The sequence below is a fragment of the Sinohyriopsis cumingii genome, chromosome 15 (assembly GCF_028554795.1).
Source record: "Sinohyriopsis cumingii isolate HCF-2022 chromosome 15, ASM2855479v2, whole genome shotgun sequence".
Classification (NCBI taxonomy): domain Eukaryota; kingdom Metazoa; phylum Mollusca; class Bivalvia; order Unionida; family Unionidae; genus Sinohyriopsis; species Sinohyriopsis cumingii.
Window position 1 is genome coordinate 57,960,955 of NC_142975.1, and position 15,058 is coordinate 57,976,012.

General features: G+C 36.4%; 1 protein-coding gene across 1 annotated transcript in view; it reads right to left on the minus strand.

The window, feature by feature from the left end:
* Window positions 1-5,185: 5,185 nt before the first annotated feature.
* Window positions 5,186-15,058, minus strand: part of LOC149781863 (uncharacterized) — a 232,419-nt gene continuing 222,546 nt past the window's right edge. Inside the window, exon 3 of the mRNA XM_089936060.1 lies at window positions 5,186-7,524. Within this exon, the coding sequence (XP_089792186.1) occupies window positions 7,145-7,524 (380 nt within the window). The 3' untranslated portion in view covers window positions 5,186-7,144. The remainder of the gene's footprint in view (window positions 7,525-15,058) is intronic.

Consider the following 15,058-nt stretch of genomic DNA (forward strand, 5'->3'; position numbering starts at 1 on the left):
TATGTCCATCAACACCGCCATGGTTTGGGGTGAAATCAAAATCCCTTCACCATAGTCTTCATATGGAATACCGTGGGTACTGTTGGTTCCAAATCGTCATGTCGCATTGAACAGAAGCGTCATAATGTCTCAAGTTATTCTTCAGAGCCAAATTAGGGTCAAAGGCCGCAATGTTTGGTCGTCTCGGGTGACCTTTATCTTGGAAACGTCAAAGTGCTAGAACTGGAAAGGGTTTTGAACCACAGTTCCACGTCTTTTTGGGTGGGCAGGTGGGGTGTCTGATGGGTCTTTGTGGATTTTGACATCTTTTTATTTGCCCTTGCTGCTGCGTGGAGGATGATTTAACTGCATCGTTATTATTATAAATTTAATTTAATCGAAACGTGTGGGTCTGAAGAGATCTTATCCTGTCTGGTTTAATACACTGTCTCTTCATTCATAACGCTTTTTTAAAAATCTTTTTGTTATTAAGCGAATGTTGGATCAATTTTTTTCATTACGCAAAGGCAGCATATTTTAAAGCATCCAATCACAGGGAGACAATAAGTTTCAACACGAAGGCCATTATGCCAAAGGATCGATTTGAACATACTCCTCAAAGTAAGGTTTCGTTATCATGCTTTTCGGTACATAGGTTTTCACAGGTTATATGGATTACAGCTCAATCGAGAAGTATTTTTAAAAATGTAGTTTCATCGTGACTTTTCCTTTCAAGAATTAATTTCTTCAAGATCTCCTTTATATTAACACGTCAAAATACAATTTAGTGGCAGGAAGATTAATGAAGATGTACACATTATTTGTGATATTTCCCCTTCACCATATGGCAGAATCCATTTTAGGTAAACTTACCCTCAGCAATGAAGCTGTGTATTCTACCACTCTCTTCAGGGCAACATCGGAGCACACAAACATTTAACTGTCCCTTCGTTCAAATCGATATGGTATACACAATTATATTACGAATCGGTTGTTCTTGTTGATGTATTTCGACTGCGGAGCTTTAACGCGCGTTTCCACGCAGAATAGCAAACATAACTGGAGAAAATGTGATAGTGTTTTGTTGTCGGAGAAAACCATTATAAGACGATGAGATATTAGATAGTATTCGATTATTACACGTGTGTTGGTTTTCTCAAACAGGATTAATGTTGTCGTAGGGAGCTGTATCATGCTAGACTTCATTCAACGTTGGATTGGGCATGCATCATATTTTACTTGCGTTGACTGCACCTTTGGATGTCTCTGATCAAAATGATTTTTAATCCTCAAGACTCTTTTTTATTTTGAAGAGCGGTAACATTACTGTACATCGTTCTGAACAGGAAGATGAACTCGTTTTTTGTACACAATCTGACATACTTCCTCCAAGGGTTCACTCACCACTGGATGATGTGACAAACGTACAATCGTGTGTATTTCGTTCATTTGGAAGCGAAAGTCTTTACTGTAAAATCATACTCACGACTTGGCTGGAAAGATACTTTAGAGTCGATTCTTACGCTTTGCATTTGGTATGAAGCTGTCCTTTTATATATCGGTACTGGTAGCTACTTTTGGGTACGCCACTGGAAAAACAGAATAGTCTTCACACATTATCATTGACCTTCCAAACGCTGTTATAACGGGCAATTATTTTTTCGTGCTATTCTTCCATGGTCAACCCTGTATACAAATTGTTTTTATATTTCTCTCATAATAAACAAAACCGCCGTAGAATGTCTACTTCATCAACTCTTATCGAAGATAAAAATGGTTTTAATTGGTGGACTTGATACCTTGCGGGGAAAGCTAATTGTTGTTCTGCTCATATCCGTCTGGATCGTAGGAGTCTACGTCATGCAAATAAGGAATCACGACGATTTGATTTTTTTGGGAAATAAAAAGGAGGGAATATCCTTAAACCATTTCATTTATTCAAAATTTTTTAGTCATTTTTCTCCAAAGCACTGACAAAGAACTCATACAATCTTTAGACTGTACGGTTCCCAATTTCAGGTAAGCTATATTCGTGATAACTTGTAGAAATTCAGTCCACTGTTTTGAAAAAATGTTTCAAAAGAAATTGACTGTCTGTTCGGAGAATCTGTGAGGGATTGTTATAGCATACTGATGCCAATTGCCGTATACATCCGCGTGTTCTCTGTCCAAGTCTTATGTGGTCTCCAAGAAACAACGATCGTAATCGGAAAGAATATTTGCTGAATGAAATATCCTTTCAAGTCAAGGCGAGAGCAAGCAACAGTTTTTGCACTTGTAAAATAAAGGTTCCGCGATATATTCCTGGCAAACACATAAACGACAAAAAAAGATTAAGAAAGTAAATTCCTGCGTATTGTGAACTTGGTATGTAAAGCCTTGAATTTCTATCCCTCGCGCTAAACAGTCACATCTCTCTTCGCCATGAACATGTTGCTCTCGATTATTGAATCCTTGGTCATATTTGTCATAATTAATAACCGTGTCCGAGAAATTCGTTGATATTGGTAATGGAAAGGGCAAGGCAATGATTATGATAGACGTGAATATTTCATCGTCGGAAAATTTGGGTATTTGAGATAAAAGATCTCCATGAATCACTTGATTCTGAACATTCAACATATAGCGAGGGGCTAAGACGTCTTGAAATTTCTTCATATGAAGAGGTCCACCCACAGTCTCTTTTGAAATTCCTGCTTGTTCCAAAATGGTCTCTGCTTCTCACGTTTGTTTGAACTCGTTCAATTGTCTCATGCTCACCCAAAATTGCTTTCATTTCGGTGTATCAGTTTTCTGTGCATTAGCTCTAGCCATCACGATAGCGTTGGCTGAACATATATAAATTTGCTCGTTGTCAATCATCACAATACTTCGTTTGGTAGTGGGGAGTAAATGCAAAGATAACACTTAGCCTCGTCCGCTGCCTGAAGGTGGTGACACTCGAGTTATGTGGAAGGCAGCAAAATCCATGGTTTGATTGTTGTACATGTTGAGTATTTTAGATTATTCTGAAAGGTATTAATTCAGTATGTTTATTAAATCGATTCAGACAGGGGATTGTAAACTCTCATGAGTAATAGAGAGTCGCAAAGGTTCTTGATTTTTAGCTCGCCAGGGTCTTTCAAGTTTTCCAACACAAACTCCGATATGTCCGTAATAAAACCAATCCTCTCTCAATCTGATCATGTAAGTGAAGGAGGTGGTAGTCATTGCTGGTTCAATGTAAAATAATCGTTTTGGAGCTACTGAACAACTTTCGTTGCTGCACAATCTTGATTCTGACAATTTTGACACTGACTGTGGTAATAATGAATAAGGATTTATTTGCTCTTCTCCAAAATCACAAGGGTAACCTGCTGCCAAACTACTCGATAATATTGAGTGACGCTGAAAATAGTCGTCGTAATTGTTTCATGTCTTATTTGACTAGGGTACTTCTCTCTGCATAGGTGTAGAACCCATATATTTAAAATGAATATATCGTTCTGAAGCACTAGGTCAACATCACACGAAACTCTTATTGGTGTTCATCAGATCGTCACATTGGGTTGCGGTGATCTTATTTTAATAAGATTGTGTGGAATCTACCACCGTTTTGCTACCATGCTGTGGATGTAAGAGTCTCTTGGAAGATTAAATGTCATCACACCGGCAATTGTCTGGATTAAATAAACCTATGTGAAACATATAGGGTGCCTCCAAGCAGTGTTAAAATTTGTACCGATGACGAGAAGTTAAGGGGATGAAGAGTCAAGAGGCGTTGCCTTTGCTAACAATCTTAATTTGCACCCATCGACCCATTTTAGTGTCACCGAGGTCTTGAGAAGCAGATACACTACTACATTAGTAGCCAAAGCTCTGTAAATCCCTTCCATGCTCATACGTTGTTCTTTAGACGGGTGATAATCTACGTCCGAGTGATAATATGTTTGTAATGTGATCACTTATACCCTTTTCCCTTCAACCCATTTTGGCCATGTAGATATTATTGATTTAGTTTGTATAGTGGTTGTAGCGTTTAAAAGAGAATATATGGGTTGTTTTATTAACGACTGAGAGCTGAAAAGTCTGAAAATGAGATATTATTGCTCCTTAATTTAGGACCATAGTTTATATCCCACTCTTATACATCTGTTTGTTTTTTGTTGATGTTAGTCTATAGGTGTGGTTGTTGGTCAGTAACACTGTGTGTTGGTCAGTAGGTGTTAGCATTGGTTAGTAAGAATGGGTGTTGGTCAATACGTGTAGGTGATGGTCAGTCAGGCTATGTTTTGGTTTATATGGGTGATGTACAGTGAGTATGGGTGTTTGTATCCATAGTGACTTAGTGGTAAAGTTCGACTTCTCTGAGTTATATCTTAATCTAAAACCTATGTAAGTTTTAACTTGTGCAATGCCCATTTCACCCCATACGATCCCATATTGTTCAATTTCTATTTCCGCCCATAGCATCATATTTTAAAAATGGCCGTGAAATTTTGAATTCCAATTACCCAAAGGGACATGTTTTCTCCCATATTGTCCTCTTAACTACCATCGTTCTGACTTTAATGGATACGTCCATCATTGCATCTATGTAGATTTATTAGTTTAAATACGTAGTAATCATTCCTTTGAGAATAGAGACAGCCTGAGAATATATAATAAAATTGAAGATATATATATAAGAAACAAAAAGCAAAGTAGAATAAAGATATATATAGGGGTTGCTTTGGTGTTCCACGGCACGGTATCACGTTGAAAGTTATATCGTGCTGTGACATCTAAAGCATCAAGTACCTAAGAACACACCACTGTGACTGACCCAGGCCGATCCGATGGTTGCAATCGAAACCACACCTTTCTGGACAAGAGTCCAATTCTATAAACACTAAATCACCGCGATTCAGATAGATGATATAGAGGTAAACAATATTATGGGGGAAGGTAGGAAAATAAAGTTATTTTTAAAAGATGCAATAATTTTTAGAAGCATTTCATTACATGCTGTTATCAATACTGCATAAAGTAAATATAGCTGATTGTTCGAACCATTTTTTTGCTCTAAATAGAATATCTACCAAATTCCTGTGCTGAATACATTTGTCTGATCCTCCAAGCAGGAGACTCGCTATCGACACTATACGAGTATGAATGAGATGACAGCGTATTCGTATAATTTACAACATATATTGAAATTTATTCTGCTGACATGAAAACACCAAGCTTCGAAAATAGCTATTTATTGTCTCATAAGAGGAAGGAAATCAACGTTTTAGTGTATTGATCTATGATATGCACATGTCCATCACATCTTGTTCAATCATCGAAGTACACATAAACCAAGAAAAATACACAACAGTAATTTTCAATGACCGCGTCATAAATCACCTTCAAAAACTTGAGAACGGGATCATGAGAAAATGATCTGGACATATTTAGTATAAAGAGGAACAAACAATCGAGAACAATCTAGATGCAACCTAAATACTCTAAATGCAAATGTGAAATACGTCAAAGTAATTAATCGTGAGAAGAAATGGTCTGGAACGCAGATTTAATCGTGAAATTTATTGCAGCTAAACATATCACATATTGAAATTTTTCAAGCAATAACTAAATCTGGTTGATATATATCCCTTCCTTACATTAAATGTATAATGAAGAAATACCCATCTTCTAAATGAACTCGTTTCAATAAGAATCTCATTCCACAGACAAAAGGCAATCCAAGAAACTTCAATCCATCAAGCCGTAACACATTATAAACCTCACTTGTACGATATAGTTGTATTAAGATAAGTAACGACTGCAGTTTGATTACAATCAATATATCCGAAACTACGCTACGGAAATTTGACGGAAACCGACACGAGGTCATATTCTGTGTACCTTTCTAGTCCCCGGAAAAATTGCAGCTTTCACATATTTATTAAATTTAAAGTTTCAATTAGAACACGTCGTTTCTAGCGATAACTCTCGCCACGTCGTTTCTAGCGATAACTCTCCCTACCATTAAATGTAGCTCCTTATCTAATTGGTGACTAAAAATATGTTGACCCAGAATGCCAAAGATCGCAGAACTGGCACCATTGTTGGTATCTGTTACATCTACAATTGCCTTTAATTAGATTTAGAATGGATGGAAAGTGCTCAGAGGAATGTAAATCTTGTTCATCTTTTTTAGTTCCAAATGCTCAATCAGAGGATTGTAATTCCTTCATTAACTTGAGATGAAAAGGACCTCTTCTTTTCATTAGAAATGAGCCTGAAGACATGTTTTCATTAGAAAGGAGCCTGAAGACATGTTTTCATTAGAAAGGAGCCTGAAGACATGTTCTCATTAGAAAGGAGCTTGAAGACATATTTTCATTAGAAAGGAGCCTGAAGACATGTTTTCATTAGAAAGGAGCCTGAAGACATGTTTTCATTAGAAAGGAGCCTGAAGACATGTTTTCATTATAAAGGAGCCTGAAGACATGTTTTCATTAGAAAGGAGCTTGAAGACATGTTTTCATTAGAAATGAGCCTGAAGACATGTTTTCATTAGAAAGGGGCCTGAAGACATATTTTCATTAGAAAGGAGCCTGAATACATATTTTCATTAGAAAGTAACCTGAAGACATGTTTTCATTAGAAAAGAGCATGAAGACATGTTTTCATGAGAAAAGAGCATGAAGACATGTCGCATTTCTATTTCATGTCCGTGTCATGAATATATGAATCATGTTTCATTATTTCTGTAAAATGTTTCATTACATTCTCAATTAGATGCAAATATATGATCAAAGAACGACAATGCAAAGCGCACGAAATCCAACAAAATGGAGTGTCCTGAATTATCCGTTCCACTGAACTACATATTTTTAGATGATGCACGAGTAGTGTTAGTTCATGTACAACTATGTCCCACTGAAAATGTTTTTTAAGCACGCATATAGCAACATATTGCTAGTTTATATAACTGTCCGTGCTTTTGTTTTCTAAGTAAGGGATGTAATAGAATAGCCAGGGATGACCATAAGCATTCCATCAGTTGATTAGATGTGAAATGAACCACTGAAGTAATACTTTTTTGACAGAAATGTTGAAAATGCATGTGTATAGTCGACGATGAAATGAATTACATGCTAAAATAAGATGAACGATGTCGCAATAAAATATATGCAGTGTTTCAAAATATATGCTATGTGCCAGACTCTGATCGTTCGATGCTTTGTATTTCTTCCATTTCTATAACTGGTAAAGTGTGAACATTTGACATCACTGGCACTGTATTCATCCTTAGAAGTCTCCTTTTCTCTCTTTCTACCATGGTTAAAGACATCTTTCTATTATAATTTTTGTAAATCACACTGTCTGACGGTTTCTTCACAACCCGTATGGTCTCTAGATTCTTCGGAACGTGCTTGAATCTATGCTCCAATGGTTGTATGATTCTGATGCTGTCCCATTGCTTAAAAAATAGCACCATGGCAACGACCCACATTGCTACCACTAATAGGATGATAACAACCTCCTCAGGATAAATCCCTTCCCGTCTATAGCCCAGATAATCCAGAGAATCTGAAAGGGGGGAAATTAGTATATTAGAAACGCTAAAATTAACATATAGCTGTTCTTTATGCCGATGTTGGTCCTATATGTTAATGTCATGTATGGCAACACTTTTTAGGGCTAATGTTGAATTACATACACGCCATCAGATATAACTATCATGTCCAAGAGCAGTATCTACTTCAACATTATTATAAATTACAACTGACACAGTCCTACATTCCTTTATTATTGCACTTAAAATGCACGCCAAATGTCTATCATGCTTATCTATTCAGACAAGTACAGACAAGAACTTAAAATCTGACAATAACATTACAGCTGAATTGCTCTTGGAGATGTACATGGAAGCACTATAAATAAATTAAAAGGTCACGGTACCAGAATACATCAACACAGAGTACTGTAATGTAATCGACTAATGTTTGTTAGGATAGTAAACTCTTTAAATCGTTCGTATTCTTCCTTTCAGAAGCTACAGCGCCCATGCAATTACATGCTATGTTACACCAGATCATATTAAATGACCGTTATAGAACGTTTCCCAAAGACACATAAAGCATCTGAGTGCTCCGTTTTAATGGAAATTTTTAAATGAGTCGACCATTGGGAGCCTCATTCAGCAAAAGATTAACATTATTTGAAGAATTTCTGACAGTTTTCATTTTAACAAATGAGCACTCATGTAAGATTGTATTTTATCACGTGACTAAAGATGCATATTTTATTTAACCGCAGAAAAATGTGTGAAATGATTTCGAAAAACAAATCGGATTTCTCAGGTTTTGTGCATTAGCTTTACATTACATTTTTATGTCGTTTGCGACGTCATTATCTGTTATTATACATGTTATGACATGATCTGATGAACTCAGCAAATTCAAATATTTTTTGTAATTACTTTTTGCATACGCAACACAGCTGTACCTTGTAAAAGAGACGAAATCTCTTCCAAAAAGATCACGTGTTTGTAAATATTATGTTCACGCCATAATTTGTTCAGAGTTTGTGACTGCAAAAGACCTGCTTTTTGATGGGAAATGATATCTCCTTGACAGATGATTCCGACAGATAGATCGATAACAACAACTACTTAGTGTTTGATTGCTCTTAATATCGGAACAAAACAATGCAAGTGTTGGAATAGAACAATACAAATCTTTGATGATTCATCATACTGGAACACAACACTACAATAGTTCAATCATAATTCATTCTACAAGATAAGTTATCAGATAAAATGACTGAAAATAGACTGAAATGATAAGCATTGGAGAGATTAGTAACTAGAACCCTGGGATTAATGGTGCACTTGTGTAATATATATATATATATATATATATATATATATATATATATATATATATATATATATATATATATATATATATATATATATATATGACATCAAAGAAACTAAATTCATGTAGTTGAATATAACATCAAATATTGGGGACATCAATGAGACGGGTAAAATGAAAAGGTTTGTTTGAATGCTCTTGAAAAGGGCTAGATATTTGTTCTAATTTTAAGTGTAAATGTTCAAAGAAATATATATCAGTGATATATATAAACATGAATCTATATTGGAAGGATATAACAAATGAATAAAATTGCTACATAAAGTTGAACTGCTATGGTGTTTGAAGAAATATACTTAGAATTAACTCATTAGCCGTATGACGTCAAAATTCGTGTTGGTCATGACAGAGGTACTCGTTTGTCAGGCCACTCGCATCTTAATTTATGGCGTTTTGGTTCATAACTATTTATTGAGAAAAGACTTTCACCCTGAACATTGAAAGTGGTTTTATCATACCAACCCATCATAATCATACGAAAATAAGCTGTCCCATTACTGTCCCGTTTACCACAAATACGAAAATAAGCAGTGCAATTACTGTCCCGTTTATCCCAAACACGAAAATAAGCTGTCTCATTACCGTCCCATTTACCCCAAACACGAAAATAAGCAGTCCCATTACTGGTCCGCTTACCCCAAAACATTCGGTTTATCAAGCCATTATTTGGTTGAAATGTGAACGTTACCTTCCACGTGTTGAGTAAACAGTAATTATTATCTCATCCCTTAGTAATGGTCTACCTGAACATTACAATTTAGAACTGTTGTTTAGGAACAGTTAACACAATTAGGGAGATGCTGATCCCTCCTCTAAAAAGTACAGTTCAGTCAGCAGTTCAAAATCTGCCAAAAATAGCTTTAACAAATTCACCAGCAGTTTTATAAGAAAAGCTAATATGCTGCCATTAAATAGGAAAAAATACAACAGTGTACAATCAAGCAGTAAAGACGTTGATTCATGATTGAGATGTTCACGGGGTTGTAGGAAACTTGATTACACCGACAGAGATAAAAAGCCCATTGTATACTATGATTCTTAACTATTTGTTTCTACTTGAAATAGGTGCTTTATTTGGAAATATCCAGCGATCTAATATCCATTTATGCGAACTCCGTGAACGTCGATGAATACAGGGCTGTATACTCAGATGCATCCAAACAAAAAACGGCCTCACAATACGTAAAATTGCCTTGATAAGATTGATGCTGGCATAGGAAGACTACTAAAAGTGAATGATTAGTTTTAAAAGCAGCCTCTGAAAACATCAAAGGAACTGTGAATGTAAGATCAGACAGATTCAGGACTCGTGGCTGTGCAACAAGGCAGATGAGACTCTCAGTACTACCTAGACATCAATTATATGACGTACTTACACGATGCCTTGAAACCAATCCTGAATCACAGCCAGTAGTGCTGACGGCAGGACATAACTCACAGGAAAAGAATACACATTCTAAAATAGTGCGGAATACTTTAATAATATCATACATCAACAATCATATATCAGTTCTGAGGTGATTGATTGACTGTAGGAAGTGGGAACCCCCATCACACTGGATGATCCTACAATTCGGACATAGCTGGCGACCAGAACAAGGCTCAGAAACTGACTGTACATTTCCAGTGAAAATCGATTCAAATATAATGTGTCCCAAGAGTGCAAGGATACATATGTCATCCCGTGTTAGAGGTTACGGCAACATACAATATTGAGACACCTATCGGGGTCATCCCCTTGCTGTCAGCAGGCGCCTCATTGCTTGTCAGAATTATGCTGAATCGTTTTTCACATCAACTCGATTAAGGGCTCCAGTCTGAGAGTCAGTTTAGCTTCAGGAAAGGAACAGAGACTATAAACATAGTGTTTACAGTGCGTCAACTCCAGATGATATGTAATGAACAGAACTCCAACCTGTACAACATTTTCATCGATCCGACAAGTCTTTAGCGTAGTCAGTCATGAGGGTTTATAAAAGATCATGTCAAAATTTGGTTGTATAGTAAAATCAATAATAATGGTTCGGCAATTCCATGATGGCAATTTCTAGATTTTGGTGAAGGATCTGAACCATTCCTACACATCAATGGAGTAAAGCAAGAATGCGTATTTGTCACTGCCCTATTCTGTATGGTGTTCTCTTATATGCTTGCAGATGCCTTCCATGGCTATGACACTGGGATCGTCATCAGATATCAGACTAATTCAATGATCTTCAATCTGAGGAGACTACTGATATAGACGAAGTTAGAGAATGGCCAAACCGCCCAAGCAGTGGATACATACACCTGTCTCTGCAGTACACTGTCACGTGCAGTCCATATCGACGACTAATCTAACACTAAAATCCCCATGGCAAGTGTTACCGTCGGCAGACCTCGAACACGTGTGTGTGAGCCCAGAGCCAGAAGTCTGCAAACGAAATTGAAGGCCTACAAAGCCACTGTGTCGCCGATCATGCGAAACCTAGACAATGTACAGATGCCATGTCAAGAAGTTCAAAATGGAGAACAGAAGCGAAGAAGTGCGAGCAGCGTAAATCGCGGAATGAATCCCTGATGATCAAGCGACCCTAAGCGGAATGTCCGGTCAAGTGTGCCACAGACAGTTAAGATCAAACTCAGCCTAATTAGCCACTCATGGACAGCTTTGCTATATAGGGATATGTGGACAGACAAAAGAAACCTAAACAAGAAGATCAACATATTAAAGCTGAAAATATCTGAATATTGTAAATGACCATAAATAACTAGCATTAATTAAATATTATTTTTTGTTGTAACTCGCTCGTTTAAATGCCTTTAGGTTAACGTCATAATGAAGTAGCACTTACTGAGAAAAATAAACTTTGTCAGCTCAAAGATAATTGTTTGTCTAAAGCAAAATTAGTGTTGATGTTGAAGTGAAAATGACAGATACACTTATAACATAAAAATTACAAGTCTATGTTTGGTTCTGTTAAATCATCTAAGTATCTTAAACCCGGAGCCGGAGTATATGTTTATGATTTATTTAGATACAATTGTGTGTGTATGTGTTTTCGATTTTTAACATAGCTTCAACAGTTTTTCAGCCATATCTACGATGTCTGCAGTGTGTCATTTTATAGTGATGTCAAGCACTGGGGCATGCTGCCGCAGACATGTAGCATGATGTTCCACCCAGTCACATTATCCTGACGCCAGTCCGACCAGTCGTAACACTCACTAACATCTTAATGCTGAACGCCTAGCGAGACAGCTGTTAGTACCGCTTTTAGAAGTCTTTGGTATGACTCGGCCGGGGTTCCAACTTACTTGCGACCTCCCGTATCCGAGGCGGACGCACTAACCACTAGGCCACCGGAGCGGTCAAAGTGTTTTTGTCTAAAGAATATATGATGCTGTATACAAATGCAAAGAATATTCTGAATATAGAAGTATACACATTATTGGCACTGTCGAATAAGGCATATTTATGTATACATATGATGATACACTAATTTTTCTCGCTGGGAATTTTAATGCTGACTATGGAACCATTTGTGATTGCATAATCGAAGATGAGTCATGTATTCGCAATAATATGGCTGACGATAACTATGACCAGCAATCGCTTAATAAAGTTAAATTGGAAAAGTGCCAGGTTTACAAAAGCCAAAAAGCTTCCAGTTCTATTATATTAATTGAATGATTTGGAACATGAGAAACTATTACACAAAAATAGCAGCAAAAGGAGCGAGTAGTAGGTCAGGTAATCTGATGCAGGAATACTCTTTTGTGTTGATGAGATACAGAATAATTTTAAGGCGAGGTTCTACGTCTTGTTATCGTTGAGCCTAATTGGATTTCGATGACGAAGGAAATAAATGTATCGTGAAATATCGCTACACGGACCGAATTTCCTCTCAAATATAAAATTTCGCCAAGCACTTGATGCTTAATTATACTGAAATACATTCGCTTTTGGTATGATGCAACTTATTCAGTTAGATTTCCTGGTGATCCTGATACATAGCAGACAGAAAATAGTAGCCATGTTTTGTCTCCTGGTTTTACCTACCACAAGTCTGAAAGTATGTCAAGTACTTTCAAATTCCTTCATGCATGGCAGGTATGGATACCTTTATGCCACTTGCTGTGGCACGTGTACCTGACAGGTGTTTCTACTACTATGACACGGTCTGTGGCACCAGTACCTGGTACATATCTATAATACTATGCCAATATCTGTGGCGCCATTACCTGTGGGCATTTATTCTACTATGCTACTTTCGGTGGCACGGGTTCGTTGCAGATATTTATACTACTGTACCACGTTCGGTAACACAAGTGCCTGGCAGGTATTTATACTACAATGGCTTGAGGTGGCACCAGTGTCTGGCAGGTATTTATGCTACAATGACTTGAGGTGGCACCAGTGCCTGGCAGGTATTTATACTACAATGACTTCAGGTGGCACCAGTTCCTGGTTGATTATCAAACTGGTGGATGTGGATCAGTTTCAAAACGTAGCGTGTAAAGAGTCACTTCTTGTGCCTCGGTTACATGTATTTCAAGCGGCTATCATTTCATTTAAATACAGCGCAATATATGCTGGGCATGCATCGACAAGAGACAACAGCCTAGTGCTGATCAGACCACTATATATCGAATAATCTGCAAAATGAGCTCCAAAAAGTCTTTGATAGTGTGTTTGATGTGCAACGTTAAAATTGTCTATAAATATAGAATAAACGTTTTGATATTTTCAAAGGACAGGATTAGAAATGATCCTTGTTTAAGGTATGCGGATGTCAATGTTGATGTTCTACATGATTTGCAACACCTAGGTATTGTTTTTAGCTTAGTGATACAATTCATAAGCAAAGGCTTTTTCAGCTTAGTAAGCTAGGAAAGCTTTTGCTTCTATCAGAAATAAATCTAGTTTGCTTCGATTGGATATTGATTTGCAAGTATATTAATTTTATGTTACTAGTTTTCCATACACTGGGATATTGTTTTCTTTTTGCCTATACACCTATATTCTTTAGGTTTGGCTATACGACTGAACTATTTTAGTGTTGCCTATACACGCATGGGGTTCGTTTTACATACACTCGTATGGGGTTGGGGGTTTGCCTATACTCGTATGGAGTTTAAAAGATTTGAAAATTATTCAATCATGAGTAAGGAAACGTGCAAAATAATTTAAATTTTATAAAGAGTACTCAAAATGCATAATACTTTCAGAGTTAGGCAGGTTTCCCAAATCTGTTTTTTAAAATAAAGGATTGTATTATTTTTGGAGTTAACTAACAATTGGTGATGAAAGATAAACTTATCCATGTTCTCTGATGAAGCATTTGTCTGCAATTAACCAAACTATACTCTTTGTTGACTTTGTGTTGGCTCTATTTTCAATGAGCATGGACTATCAACGTATTCGATTATCAAACATTTTGGCTAAAATCATTAGAACAAATCAGACTGATATATAAATATATATTTATACAGTATTGGCATGACTGCCTATTATACAGCAATTCTAAATAAGTCAATTGGTGATTAAAGATAAATTATCCTTAATCTCTCATGAAGCATTCGTGTGCAATTAAGCAAACCATACTTATCATACTCTATGCTGAATTTGTGTTGGAATTATTTTAAATGAGTGTGGACTATAAACATATTCGATTATCAAACTTTCTGGCTGAAATCATTAGAACAAATCAGACTGATAGATCAGTTTATACAGTATTGGCATGACAACAAATACAGCTGGTCTAAATATGTTCCACATAGAGTTTTAAATTCTGAGTTTATGTTGGCAGAGTGCCTGACAGTATTGCCGTTTAATTTAAGACTTTGCTATTGTACATTAAGAACATACCATTAGAGATTTTCGATAGAGTGCTGCAGATTTTATGGTGTTGAAATTAATGAAAAACATTGTCAATATTTTAATTTATGTCAAGAATCTGAGGAATGAATTATCCATATTTTAACAAAATGAAAGTAAACATTCTACATTACTTGTCTATTTTCATAAACTGTCTACAAATTCATTTATTATTTTAGAATGAATTATTGCAATATATGAACTTTTGAAATTAAATAAAGTCACTAACTTGATAGTGACGAAATCGTGTACGTATATGTATGCAGTTTTTTTTTTGTCGTAAATGCCTTCCTTCAACGTACTATATACTATGGCGAGCTAG